Source organism: Tupaia chinensis, unplaced genomic scaffold (assembly GCF_000334495.1).
Source record: "Tupaia chinensis unplaced genomic scaffold, TupChi_1.0 Scaffold139457_1, whole genome shotgun sequence".
In the NCBI taxonomy this organism is placed as follows: domain Eukaryota; kingdom Metazoa; phylum Chordata; class Mammalia; order Scandentia; family Tupaiidae; genus Tupaia; species Tupaia belangeri.
Window position 1 is genome coordinate 671,922 of NW_006199342.1, and position 15,509 is coordinate 687,430.

The following is a 15,509-nucleotide window of genomic DNA, read 5'->3' on the forward strand; positions in this document are numbered from 1 at the left end:
TCCTGTTTTATTTTTTCTTAAAGCATTTATCATTGTGTGTAATTTTTATCAATTTATTTCCATATTAGCATGCTTACCCTATGATTGCAGAGAGATTGTATCCCAGGTATAGCACAGTGCCTGGGGGGCCTACCCTCAGTGGCATGAACTATGGGGACACTGTGCACCAGAAGCTGGGCCCACGGGGGAGGCATGGATTTGATTCTTAGTCCAATCTAAAGACCAGGGATGGTAGCATATGCCAGTAATCCCAGTGATTTGGGGAGGCCAGGGCAGGAGGATTGTGAGCTCAGGGTGGCCTAGACGGTATAGCTAGGACCTATCTGTAAAGAGTTCAGTATGGTAAAGTGAGCCTGTAGTCCCCACTGGGAGGTTGAGGCAGAAGGATTGTGACAGTAAAACACTATCAAAAAAAAAAAAAAAAAAAAAAAGAAAGTGCATTGCACAAAGTACATGTTCGATAAATATTAAATTAGTGATTAAATACTGCCTTCCAGAGTATGAAAGAAAGGGTGAGACTACTAGATAATTTCCTCAGTGCTTACAATTCTTTAGGTAATTATTTGTTCACAGAGAAAACTCAGGCTAGCCCATGGAGTGGTGGTTATGGTGATTTAGTTCCAGAGCCAAGCAGCCTGAAAAGCAGGCTAGGTGTGTGCGTGCATGTGTATGTGTGTGTGGGTGGGGGTGTGTATGTGTGTGTGTGCCTAAAATCCCCCATAAAAGAAAAGGGATTGAAGAGTGACTATTCACCATGGAGAATACTTTCTCACTTTCCCTCTCTTGCTCTCTGTCTTTATGCAGCAAGCACATGCCACCCTCTTGTAGATTTTTTAAAAGAAAATAAATAAATAAATAACCAAGTTGCTTAAAAAGATCACTTAAAACACTTTGGACTTTGGTGACATCACTGCAGTAAATATTCGTTATTTGACTAAACTCGAATACAAATTTCCATACTGAATCTGAGTTTAAGGTTGATGCAGTCCCAGACACTTCCTCTGGGTAGAGGGCTAGGGTTTTATATTTTTGTTTTTGTTTTTGTTTAGATTTTTGCTGTAGGGTGCTTATGCTCGCTGGAGAAAGAGAGAGGAAAAGGGGAAGGAAGATCAACCCATGAGGGGATGGTCACACCTGTGAGGGGGATGGTCACACAGCAGTCCTCTCTCCTCCTTTCTCCTCTTGGGATTTTGGGCATGTGCAAATTTTGGGCATGTTAAGATTTTCAAGCTGCCTTGTCCAGAATTCTAACTGTGGTCGGCCACATGGGAATCTAGCGCCTTCACCACCCTGCCACCTACTGTCCCCCCGCTTTTTTAAGACAGGATCACACTGTGTTGAGAACCTCCTGTTTCACCCTCCTAAGAAGCTAAGACTACAGGCAGGCACCACTTTGCCCAGCTTTCAGAGTGGGCCAGGAATTGAACCTGGGCCTCCCATTGGGCCTCAGCCTGGGGTGTAGCAGCATCAGCCAACACATGTTATGGTGGTGGACTGGAAAAGTTATTCCTTTATTTCACTCATAATCACTTTGTTATTCCTTAAAGATGCTGAAAAACAACAAAGCAAACCCCAGTTCCTGCTTGCTTTAGAGGGTTAGGCTCCAACCTAATTTTGCTGCGAGTAGCTCCACAATCTAAGACCTTGGCTCTATCTCACTTCCCATTTCTATCTCTAGCCAATAGGCCTGCTAAGTGTAAATGAAAGGAAAATTGAGACACAAGGGTATTACTGTAATCAGAACTCCCGAGGACCTCTGGCCAACAGCAGATGACTGGGACGTTGTATCTGGAAAGCTGAACATGTATCTGGAACCACTTTCCCATCACTCCTCCTTTTTTGACCCCCCCATCTTTTATCCTTTTACTCTCTCCTTCCTGAATATATTGCTTGACTCCTCAGTAATTAAGTGAAAAAAAATCTAGGCACTGCAAAAAACCAGTATGTCTTTCTGCCAATGGCACTGGCTTCCAATCCTAGCCTCAAAGTCACTTTTTTTTTTTTAATTACAAAGCTACTTTTAATACTTTGGGTTGAGCCCCACAGGAACAAAAAACACTGGGAAGAGGTAACCCCCTTACCCCTAGGAGTGGCCTGGGGTAGAGAGGTTACCTGAGGGGAAGGAAGCACAAAAGGGACCCGCTGCAGACTCAGGGCAAAGGGAGCGCCATAGGTTCTGCGACCTGTGAGCCCTAAGGGAAGACACGGGAGCGGGTGGGACTGGTCTTAGGCACACAGGCGAAGGGCAGTAGGGTTGGACACGAAGCCACAAAGCTGCTTGAGTTCCTCCTTCTCGTTTGCCTTTTTCTCCTTCTGCTGCCTGATTTCTGAGTCCCTGGGGGAAGAGATGATAGGGCACTCGGCTTGTGGGCGGCAGCAGAAAGCTGGTCATCTCGGTGCTTTGCCTTAACCGAGTCGCTCTGCTTTTTCATATTCTTCTGGCGGAGCTCACGCTGGTTACTGCGAGTCCTGGCGACGGCAGCAGCTCCGAACTGCCTCCTTCTGCGTCCCGTCGTTCTGTCCCCAAAGTCACATTTTGATATTTCTTACCTTCCTCTATAACTCCATAAATTCTGAATGACGATCTGTGCTATCCAGTACCACCATGTGAGTTTTTGAATCCTCTACACCCTTCTGTGCCATCAATGCTAAAAACGGTCTGTGATTCCAGGGCTACTTTGTCTGCACATGGATGTATTGGTTGTCAGAAGAGTCATGATGTATATTTTCTGTTTTCTATGCAAAAATGCATCATGACTTTTCCGACAATCCCATATTAAATCATTCATATAAGTAGGAAATCTCTTAGTATAATTAATCTATTTTTAAAAACACAAGTCATGTAAATATTTTAAAGGCACACTCTTTAAACGAGTGCATAGGTAGTAAAATATAAAATATTGTCCCTGTCAACTCCTTTATTTGAGCGCTTGCACACTCTCCCTCTGGAAAAAGCTTTCTCAAACTGGAGTTTGGGACTTTGCTCTTTCACGTTGGTGGAGAGTTCATATCCCATTTGTTTAATATAGTCCCTTCTATAGTTACTTTTGAAATGGTAATTGCCATGTGTTATCTTTACATTCAGATTATATTCAATGTCCATATTGTATGAGGAGGTTTAATGAAACTGCAGCCAAGCGACATATCAATTTCTGCAAGGATCAGTCTTCTCGCCGAGTCTTTGATCCAGCCCAGACAGCAGCAAAACTGGCATCCAGGGCTCAGGTAAAACTCTCTCTCCAGGCCCTTGTATTTTTGCCTGCCTGAGGCAAGCAAGCAGAATTTGCTGGGGAACCCCAGCAACCCATACTACAAAGCATAAGGGTGGAGAGAATCGGTCATTGTCACTCATCCCCCTGGGAGTTGGCTTCTTTTGGAGTGTAGGAAAAAAAATTTTCTAATGTGTTTGAAATTTCTTAGGATGAAGACTTGAAGATATAAATAGTAGTTTTATAGCATTAAGTAAAACTCAAATTTATGCACTAGTGGTTACCACCCTTTATTACCCCAAAAAAGAATTGTGAATCTGAAGTGAAGCTGGCCAGTGTTGCGGAATCTGTCACAGGTAAGAAACCCTAGTGCTCATAAGGGCCGAGGAGTCTTCAGCTTTTCTTTAAAACCACAGAATCAGCAAGTTAAAGGGTTATAAGTGTATGACTGGAAGCAGCTCTTACAAATAGGTACAAATAGGTAAAATGACAACGTGAGCCAGGAAACAATAGATTCATAAACACAGCACTGGAGGCATAAGTAGCTCTGTACACATCAAAGTTGCCAGGACTTAATTTACAACATAAAAACGATGAGTTCCATAAACATGGCTCAGACACCAAGAAAAGGTTAGGTCGACCTGGTTACTTGAGGAGTACATGTGTTTAGAAAGCTCACCAGGATCCAAGGGGGCAGGACCCTTTCCAACAACAGCATATCCCACAGACTTGGGAGTCCAAGTCCTATCGCCACATGTATCAGAGGGTTATTGAGTATCTACTGTGTACCAGACATTCTGACTGAGCTGAGGCTTTGTCATTTGAAGGAGGGGGACTGGGAAACAATGTGATGTGAAGGGCATGTGGTTGACGTGTATAGCCCTTTCATAAGTCAACCCTCATGCGATGGGGCTAGGATTTGGTAGCTGGTACAAAGAGAAAAATCTTTGATTACATCCTTACTCGGGTACCTTACAAATGGTATCTGTTGGTCAATGAGACAGAAGGAGAAGAAACAACAAAGAAAGATCACTCTTGTGACTACTGTTCACGATGGAGGCTGCGGCAACACAGAAAGAATGAAGGCCTGGAGTAAGAGGACGGGGAGGGGGAGGGGAGAATTTAAGAAACCACTGATGTGACTGAGAAACAATTGGACATGGAGTAGAAGAGGGGATCAGAGTTGACAATAGAGATTTTCAGCTGCAGAGCTTGGGCATAGCAATGCTATAAACCTAGGTAGATAAGACAGGAGGAGGAGCTGTGCGTGCTGGGGCCATGGATAGAGCTGAGTCAGTAGTAGTGTGGGCAGCAGTGCACTGTAGAATTGCAGTACTATAATTTATTTTCTGTAGGTAAACTTGGACAAGTTATTTAAATTCTTTGAGATTCCCTTTCATCTGCAAAATTGGATTAATCACGCATACCTTGCCTGGATTAATCACACATACCTTGCCTAGTTGCAGAGTTGAGTCAGTTAGAGCTGAGTCGGTGCTGCTCGGTGCCTTGCACGTGGGGGTTCCTCGGCCTTTCCTTGCCCCACGTGACCCACCCTCCCTCCTGCCCTAGTAGCCCTTTTCTGTTAGTAGGGTTGGCACCACAGTTTGTGAAGGATGTGGCTGCTGTGGGCTTGAATTCAACCTAGTTTTGGAAAAGTTTCTAAGTATGACTTTCCCTGAACTTTGTCAAGCAGTAGAGGGCAAATTACATTTCTGCAAGTGCTCTCCTAACCAGTCCATGAAGTTAGTCGGCATTCGTGGGGCCACGGAGAACAGGGAGAAGCACCACCCGGGAGGGTGTCTTTTTCCTAAAGCAGGCCAGCTGGCCTTGTCGAGTACAGCCAGAGACTTGGCTCTCTTCCCTCCTTGTCTCCAGCTAAGTGGCGATTTGGGAACACAGGAGAAAAAAATGCCTTGCTTTCTGCATTCCTTCACTCTCTGCGGAGTGTATCTGAACAGCAACGTCTGTCTCCTTGTGCCAGCCAGCTTTACTGCTCTGGGGTCTTGCCTAATAGTGAAGCCTATTCAGAAATGGAACAAAACCGGAGGGATTGTTTCAGTAGTGAAAGGCTGCTAACGGCACAGTCAAATATGTTTCTATTTTAAACATAATCACCTTTAAAAATGTGTCATAGCCTTAACCAAAAGAAACCAACATGGGCCTCTAAAAATAGCTTTCTCTGGAAGGGGATGAGCTGCCTGCTGTAACTCCCAGCCATCACTGCCCAAGCAGGAGTCTCACTCTCAGTCACAGGTGATCTCCAGACTGTAGTTGCACAGGATTGGATGTGGGATCAGGAGCAAGGTGAAAGGAGTTCAGGAGAAACTTTTCATCCTTATTTTATTCTGCTGCTGTTCCTCTGCAGGGAAGGGGATGGTGTGGGGATGTTGGAATTCAATGTTTAAAACATTTGCTATCTGCCAATCTCTGTTTCTCGTCTCTGTTCATGTTTAAAAAACAAAAATCATCCTCAAGTGCAATGAAAAAATAAAATGCTCTACAACTGTGTTCTTATTGACACTAAGTGATTTCTTCTGTCTTTATATAACCAATTTTATCGGATAAACATACCAACAGCCCCAAGGGCTTCATTACAGGACGAAAGCTCCAAAATCCAGATATGGCTTTGATACCAGCAGGGTATCAAAGGGAACCAGGGGATCTAAAGCTTGAAGTCTGTGTCTGTCCCCTTCTCCTGGGCACAACAGGTTCTTGTAGATGCCTCCAATCTGCTCTTTAAGTATAAACAGTTTTACTTCCTGGGTGCTGCCTGAGGTTACAGAACTGTGCTCTTTCTGTTTCTCCTTTTCCTCCACCTCCTCTCTCTCTCTTTAGGGTAGGGCTCAGATGGGTCCAAAAAAAGAACCAACCGTAACCAGTGCTGTGGGAGCTTTACTACAGAACAGGGCCCTGGAGGCTATGAGTGGGGCCCCAACCAGGCCAGGTGAGTCAGAGTGCATGTCACTCTTAAATGCTGAGGCCAGAGAGGGCCTCTGCTGCCTTTGGGATTCATCGTTAGTCTGAAAAAGCTATAATGACATCAGTGGTTTGTGTGAGATTAAAGTTTATTTGCCAAGAGGGAACACTTCTTAATTTATCAGGATTACACAACCCTTATAATGTAGAAATTCAGATCTAATTACAGCAGCATGAGTCCAAACCATTGTTTGAGAGAAGACAGCATGTGTAGTGCTGCGTTGAGAATAAGGGAAGGGCCAACTGGTGGCTAGGATGGCCAGGCCACGTGTTCCACCATGCGGTTCCAATACAGGACCCAGCAGTTTGCAAATCATGCCAGAGCATGTGCGTGGATGGCCAAAATCCTGAAAGGAAAAATGGAAGAGAAGGGATTGTAGTGAGGCCATGGGATACGTTCTCATTTTCCAGCTCTTACTCTGCCTCACTCCAGTAAGCGCATGTTTCCTCTATTAAATTAAAAAGAAAAAGAAATTGAAAAAAGGGAGAAATACATTATGTCTAGAAAGAATTTTGCAGCAAAGTGTAACTACCATTATAGCACTATTTGCTAGAGCAGCTTCTTTTAATCCTTTCAATAATCTTCCAAATATTTTAGTCTGCATTTTGTAGAAAAGGAGGACAGAGCCAGCTCTGCAGCCTGGTGATTAAGGCAGCCAGATCCCACATGGACAACTACTCGGTTAAATCCCAGACCCAGTGACTTGAGAAACATGCTGGGCACACATACATATAAATACCTAAAATCCTGAAAGGAGGGAGAAATGGAGAAGAGATTGCCGCATGATCATTACCCCATTGGGGGTGCTTTCTCCTCTCTCTTTCTCTTTCTGTCTCTCTCTGGCAATGCATGTGTCTTCTAGAAAACATTAAATAAGGAAAAACTGAGGTTCAGAGAAGATAAGTTATCTGTCTAAAGTGTGCAACTGATAACCGACAAAGCTGGGTTAGATATCTACTGGGTTATCCCTCTTCATTAAGATGCATTAGTAATAATTGTGACTATCTTCTTTTGACCAACATGTACTATGAAGGCAGTATGAATTATTTTGATCCCAGTGGCCATACAATCCTATATGAATTGTAGAGTGAGTTTTTCTACTTCTACAAAAAGTCATTGGGATTTTGATAGAGATTGCATTGAGTCTGTAGATTGCTTTGGATAGTATGGACATCATAACAATAAGTTTTCTATTTCATGAACATGGGATGTTTCAAGTTATTTATGATTTCTTTCAGTTATGTTTTACAGTTTCCATTATACAATTATTTCACCTAACTGGTTAATTTCCAAATATTCTGTTTCTGATGATTTTATAAATGGGATTGTTTTAGTAATTTCCTTTTCAGATTATTCATTGTTAGTGTATAAAAATGCAATTCTTCTGACGAATTATATTTTAAAGGTATTATCAGAAATAAAATTAAAAACTGACAATCTCAGTCTATAAAATTATAGTACCAAAAAACTTTATTATTATTTTTAAAATTCCTGATGAGTGGCTTATCATGGGCTAAAAATTGGAATGATATTTTTTACAACTTCTCATACTCTGTAACTCCAAGTTATAACATCTTGTGTTCATTTTGGCAACAATATTGTTGTTTTAGGTGGGTTTTTTATTTGTTTGTTTGTTTGTTTTGGTTTTTTTTTGGTTTTTGCCAGAAGGTGCATGAGCTGGCCTGGGAGAGATAGAGAGAGGGAAAGTGAGAAATCACCCCCAAGGGGGGATGGCCACACCACAATCCCTTCTCCATTTTCCGCTTGAGATTTTGGGCATGCACACACATACATACCACATGTGAGTTTCAAGCTGCCAGGTCCAGGACTCGAACCATGGTTGATCATGTGGGAGACCACTGCCTTAATCACCATGACACCTGCTGGCCCTATTTTTGGTTATTTAATTAAAATATTTTTTATTGTAAAATACACGTAGCATATTTAACACCATAGCTATTTTTAAGTGTACAGATCAAGTGGTATTAAATACATTGATAATATTGTACAATGATCACCACCAACCATTTCCATAACTTTTTCATCTTGCAGAACTGAAACTCTGTACCCATTAAACAATAACTCCCCGTTCCCCTCTCTCCTTAGCCTCTGGCAATCACCATTCTATTTTATGTCTCTATGGTCATGATGACTCTAAGTACTTCATATTAATTGAATTATATGATAATTATCCTTTTGTGACTGTCTTATTCTACTTAGCACAATGAACTCAAGGTTCATCCATGTTGTAGCATATGTTAAAATTTTCTTCTTTTTTAAGGTTTATTAACATTCCATTGTATTACATTGGCTATTTTGCTTATCCACTCATCCACTGACACACACGTGGTTTGTTTCTGTAGTTTAGCTATTGTAAATATTACTATTATGAACATGGGTATACCTGCTTTCAGATCTTTGAGATTCTGTTTTTAATCCTTTTGCATAAATAGCTAGAAGTTGGATTATTACATCATGTTCATATAGTAGTTCTATTTTTAATTAAGTTTTATTTATTATCATTTTTAAATTTGATCAGAGAGAGACAGAGAAAGAAAGTGAGAAAGCAAGTCATCAGGTCTGGTTGACCATGGTTGACCATGTGGGTGTCTAGCACCTTAACCACTATCCCACCTGCTGGGCCCCCTATTTTTAATTTTTTGAGGAACGCAATAATGTTTTTCATAGCAGTCATAGCATTTTACATTTCTACCAATATTGCACAAAGGCTCCCATTTCTCCACATCTTCACTATTACTTGTCATTTTCTGTTTTTTTGTTTTGTTTTGCTATTGATAGTACCCATCCTAATGGGTGTGAGGTGGTTGTCTCATTGTACTTTTGATTTCCATTTCTCTAATGACAATGCTATTAAGCATCTTTTCAAGTGATTATTGGTCATTTGTATATCTTTGGAGAAATGTCTAGTTAAGTCTTTTGCTCATTTTTGAATTGTTCATTTGTTGTAATTGTTGAGTTTTAAAACTTCTCTATATATTTTTGAATATTAATCCCATATCAAATAAATTATCTACAATATTCTCTGCCAATCTCTAAGTTGCCTTTTTACCCTGTTGATACTGTCTTTTGATTCATAAATTTAAAAAATTTTCACAATATCCCATTTGTATGTTTTTTCTTTGGTTGTCTGTGCCTTCAATGTCATATCAAAAAATCATTACCTAACCCAAGGTCACAGAGACTGACCTCTGTTTTTTCCTAAGAGTTTTATAGTATTAGATCTTACATCTACTTCTTTTATCTAATTTTTATATGTACTGCCAGGTAAGAACCCAACTTCATTCTTTTGCATTTGAATATTCAGTTCCCTTAGTACCATTTCTTGAAAAGATTGTCCCTTCTACATTGAATGATCTTAGCACTTTCCTCAAAAGTCATTTGACCATATATATAAGAGTTTATTTTTGGACTATTCTACTGGTTATTATGTCTGTATTGTCAGAACCACACTATTTTAATTACTATAGCATAATACTGAGTGTTGACATGACATAGGAAGTATGAGTCCTTCAAGATATAGCACAAATATTGTTTTGGCTTGAGGTTCCATATGAATTTTAGGATGGATTTTTCTTTTTGTACCAAAGAGTCCTTGGAATTTTGATAGCAATTGCATTGAATATGTAGATTGCTCTGGAATGAGAATGAGAATTTATAGTTTTGATTTATATTTCCCTTGTGATAGAGTTGAACATTTCTTCATATGATTTTGGCAATTTGTACGCCTTCCATTGAGAGGTGTCTGTTCAGCTCAATTGCTCATTTTTTAATTGGATTATTCGATTTTCTGTGGATGAACTGCTTGTGTTCCCTGTGTATGTGGTTATCAACTCCTTATCTGAAGTATAGTTTGCAAATACTTTTTTCCACTTGTGAATAGTATTTTTATTTATTGTTTCTTTTGCTGTGCAAAAGGTTCATAGCTTTCTACAATCAACTTGTTTATTTTTAGAGTTGTTGCCCACACTTTTGGGGTCTTATTTAAGGAGTCTTTGTTAGGACTGGCAGATGGTATGGTTGTTAAGGTGTTGTACATCCACATGGTGGACTGTGGTTTGAGTCTTGGACCTGACAGCTTGCTTTCTCTTTTTCTCTCTCTTTTTTACTTTCTCTCTGCTGAGCACATGTGGCCTGTAGAAATTTTAAAAATAGTAATTAAATAAAATTAAATACATACTTTTTAAAAAAGTCTTTGCCTATTCCAATGTCTTCAAATGTTTTTTCTGTGTTCTTCACAAGTAGTTTTACATTTTGGAACTTTACATTTAAATTTCTAATCTATTGTAAGCTGATTTCTTTTATAGTGATGAAAAATAGGGATCTAGTTTCATTTTTCTGCAGTTGGATATCCAGTTTTCTCAGTATCATTTGTTGAAGACTTGCTTTTCTTCACTTGATTGTCTTGTTCCCTTTGCAAAAATCAGCAGGGTTTTTATTTCATGGATTCTTTAGATTTCCCTGTATAGATAATCATGTCATCTGCAAATAGGGACAATTTAACATCTTCTTATCTTATTAAAATGTGTTTTATTTCATCCTCTTGTCTGATTGTGTTGGCTAGACTTTCTAATACTAGATTGAAAAGGAGTGGAAAAACTGAACAATCTTGTTTTACTTCAGTTTTCAGTGGAAAAGCTTTCAGTGTTTCTCCATTCAGTATAATGTTAGCTATGAGTTTATAATAAATGACTTTTATAAATGACTTTTATTATGTTTAGAATGACTTTTATAAATGACTTTTATTATGTTTAGGAATATACCTTCTTCTTTTTTTTTTTTTTTTTTTTTTTTTTTTTTTTTTTAGAGAGAGAGAGAGATTTTTGCTATAGGGTCCATGTGCTTGCTGGAGAAAGAGAGACTGAAATTGAGAAGTCACCCCCAGGGGGGATGGCCACACTGCAATCCCTTCTCTTCCATTCTTCTCTTGGGATTTTGGTCACACATGCCCAACATGAGTGTTAAGCTGCCAGGTCTGGGACCTGAACTGCAGTCAACCACGTGGGAGTCCAGTGACATAACCATTATGCCATCTGCTGATCCTAGAAATATACCTAATATATACCTATTTTGTGGAAAGTCTTAATCTTGAAATGATGTTATATTTTATCAAATGACTTTCATGCATCAATTGTTGTGATCAAATTATTATTGTCTTCTGTTAATATGATATACTACATTTATTGTTTATGTATATTGAGCCATCCTTGCGTCTTTGGGATAAAGCCTACTTGTTCATTATATATAGTCTTTTTAATGTGCTGTTGGCTTCAATTTCCTAGGAATTGGTTGAAGACTTTGGCATCTGTATTCATCAGGGATATTGGTCTGCAGTATTTGTTGTTGTTATATTCTTGTCTGCTTTTGGTATTAGGGTAATGCTGGTGGCATCATAAAATTAGTTTGAGAGGGTTCCTTAAAATTTGGATCTTAGGGGCCAGCATGTGGCTTGGTGGTTAAGGGTGCTGGACTCTCTCACATGGCTGACTGTGGTTCGAGTCCCAAACCTGGCGGCGCTCTCTCTCTCTCTCTTTCTCTCTCTATCCCTCTCTGGTCAAATTGAAATAAATGAATGAATAAATAAAGTTAAATAAAATAATTTTAAAAACAATTTGGATCTTAATAAATAGTTTGAAGAGAATTAGTGTTAATTGTTGTTTTTCTTTTCCTTCTTCACATTTAATTGTATATCTCCATAGCACAAAATACAGTTTTCCAAATATGCTTGCATGTTGTTACCTGTCAGTCAAAGATGTTACCGATATGTTACATACATATTTTCCGTTGAAGAACTTTACATTCTTATATTCTCCAAGTACTTCTTCTCTAAGCCCCTCTCACTCACCCTCTGCTATCTACCTCTCTCCCCTATAGTGTCTGATATCCATACATCTTCCTTGCCATTATATCTTAAGGTCTTTCCATTTCTTCTGTAGAGTACAGACATTCAGCATATATTGAACATACAGTGTTTGTCTTTCATAGTCTAGCTTACTTCACTTAGCAGTAAATCTTCTACATTCATCCACTTTGTATCATTCATCCACTTTGTTTTTTTTTTCCTTATGGCTAGGTAATATATCATAGTGTTTGTGTGCCACATTTTTCAATCCAGTCATCTGTTCTTGGGCACTTGGATTGATCCCATGTCTTACCAATTGTGAATTAATGCTACAATAAACATGAAATGTGCAAGTATCTTTACAACTTAGTATTTTCCTATCCTTTGAGTAAATTCCAGAGTGGGTCAAGTGAAAGTTCAATTTGTACGTTTTTTTAAAAATTCCATATTGTTTTCTATAGTGGTGGTACCATTTTATATTCCCACTAGCAGTGTAGGAGTGTTCTATTTTCATCACAGTCTAGCTAGCATTTGCTGTTTTTTATTTTTTTTATCAGAGCCATTCTTATTGGGGTAATTTCATTGTGGTTTTGATTTGCCTTTTCCTTATGATAAAAGATATTGAACATTTTTCATATGCTTTTTGGCCATTCATATGTCTTCCTTAGAAAGTTGTCTGTTCAACTCAGTTGCCCATTTTTAAATTGGATTATTCATTTGTGTGTGTGTGTTTGTGTGTGTGTGTGTGTGTGTGTGTGTGTGCATGAGCTGCTTGATTTCCTTATATTTTCTGGATGTCAATCTTTTATCTGAAGTTTTTTCTGATAGTTGTCCCTTTATTGTTTCCTTTGCTGTCTTTCCATGGATTGGAGAATCAACATAATTGAGATATCAATTCTACGCAAATTAATTTACAAATTTAATGCAATGTCAATTAAATTACCAATGTCATTTTTCACAGAAATAGAAAAAAACAATCATAAAACTTGTCTGGACTCATAAAAGGCCCCATACTGCCAAGTTAGTACTGTGCAAAAAGAGCAAAGTAGAAGGCATCTTACTCCCCGATCTCAAAACATATTACAAAGCTGTGACAATCAAAACAGTGTGATACTGGCACAAAAATAGACACGTAGACCAATGAAACAGAATAGAGAAACCAGAGATAAATACTAAAACATACAGTGAACTGATTTTTGACAAAGTATAACACAATCCAATGAAGAAAGAAAGTCTATTCAGCAAATGGTCCTGGAAGAAATGGCTATCCACCTACAGAACAATGAAACTAGATTCATATTTCTCACCATTAACAAAAGTCAACTCAAAATGGATCACAAAGATCTAAATATAAAACCTCAAACTATAAACAACTGGTGGAAAACACCAGTGAAACACTTGAAGACATTGGAACAGACAAGTATTTTTTTTTTTTTTGAGAGGTTTTCACTACAGGGTGCGTGCACTCGCCAGACAGACAGAGACAGAGAGACAGAAAGCAAGAGCTCACCCCCCAGCGGGGATGGCCATGCCGCAATCCCTTCTTCTCCATTCTCCTCTCGGGATCTTGGGCACGCACGCACACGTGTCCGGCGTGAGTTTTAAGCCACCGGGTCTGGGACGCGAACCACGGTCAACTACATGGGAGTCCAGCGACATAGCCATTATGCTAACTGCTGGTCCCAGCAAGTATTTTTTTAAATAAGAACCTGAATCACAGGCAACAATATGAAAAATAGACACATCAAGTTAAAATGCTTCTGCAAAGCAAAGGTGTCAATTCTTTAAAAGTTTTATGGAATTCAGAAGTGAAGGCATTGTGACCCTAGCTTTTTGTCACTGAGAGACTATTATTGATTCAATCTCATTGTTGATATTGGTCTATTTAGGTTTTCTGTTTCTTCCCAGTTCAATTATGTTATATCCTGTATGTCCAGAGAATTGCCCATCTTTTTTTTTAAGTTTTCCAACTTGTTGCATATAGTCATTTGTAGTGTTCCCTAATGATATTTTGTATTCATGTGATGTGTTGTGATATCATATTTTTCATTTCTGATTTTATTTATCTGGGTCCTTTTTTCTATTCTTAATTAGTCTAGCTAATGGTTTGTTAATTTTGTTTATCCTCTCAAAAAACAGCTTTTTCTTTCAATGATTTTTTTATATTGTTCTTTTATTCTCTTTCATTTATTTCTGCTCTAATTTTTATTACTTCTTTTCTTCTGTTACTTTGGGGTTTATTGTTGTTGTTCTTACCTTTCCAGTTTTTTGACATGCTTCATTGGTTACTTATTTGTTTTCTAATTTTTTTTCTTATGAACACACATTGCTATAAATGTCTCAAGATTGCTTTCACTGTATTCTGAACACTTGCAGAAATTGTGTTTTTATTATAATTTGTTTCAAGAAATTTTAAAATTTCATTAATTTTTTCAGTAGTTTCAAAGTTGTTCAGGAGTAAATTAATTTCCATGCATCTGCATATCTTCAAATTTTCTTTCTGTTGTTGATTTTAAGATTAATATCATTGTAGGCACAAAACATGATAGATACAATTTCTATTCTTTTAAATTTGTAAAGGACTATTTTGTTCCCTATTATGTGGTCAGTCTTCAAAAACACTCCATTTGGGATTGGGAAAAAATGTGTATCGGTTGGGCAAAATATTCTGTAAATCTCCACCCATTTGGTTTTTAGTATCATTTAGCTACTGTGTCTCTTTGTTAGAGTGAAGTGATGATATCCCAAACAACTAGTGTATTATAGTCTCTCTCTCTTTTCTATTTATTTATTTTTATTTACATTCATTCACTATACATCATTACAGCATACAAAATGAGATTTCCTATCCAGAATACACTGTATATTGGCTCAATCAAGCATATTAATATATGTGTTATTGTCAACAAACAATTTTCCATTTCTTGTTTCCTGTATATTTTGCTTCCCCCCATCCTTGATCCCCTATATCTCACCCTCTGTCGTGTCCCACCCTCCTCCCACACTGTCTCTGTATCCATGTATCCATGGTTGCTTTCTATGCATTCCCCCCCCATTTTATTGATTTGCCAATGAACTTAATTAATCTAAATATTTCCAATAGCAAGCATAGCTGATATATTCATGAACACAAGTCTGACTTCAGACATAATCCTCAGTGAGTAGAATGAACACACTATAAAGTAGCACCTAGCTGGGGTTGTATAGCTTACTGCAGTCATCAAATATGCGTTTTTGGTTTTTTTTTTTTTTCATTTCAAGAAAAACAGTTTTTTTGTTTTTTTTTTCTCCTGAAACTATTTTTTTAATTAATTAATTTACATCCATCCCCTAAGCATCATCATTGCATACAAAATGTGACTTCCCATCCAGAATATACTGCATAACATGCTTAATCATGCATGTTATCATCAATATTTTCCATTTATATTTTATATATATATATTTCATATATATTTCACAT

General features: G+C 38.3%; 1 protein-coding gene across 3 annotated transcripts in view; it reads left to right on the forward strand.

Moving 5' to 3' along the window:
• Nucleotides 1–15,509, forward strand: part of ZC2HC1B (zinc finger C2HC-type containing 1B) — a 58,007-nt gene that overhangs the window by 23,706 nt on the left and 18,792 nt on the right. For all 3 annotated transcript variants that reach the window (XM_006161915.3, XM_006161916.2, XM_006161917.2), the window contains exons 5-6: nt 3,086–3,225; nt 6,045–6,153. In XM_006161915.3, coding sequence (XP_006161977.1) covers nt 3,086–3,225; nt 6,045–6,153 — 249 coding nt within the window. The remainder of the gene's footprint in view (nt 1–3,085; nt 3,226–6,044; nt 6,154–15,509) is intronic.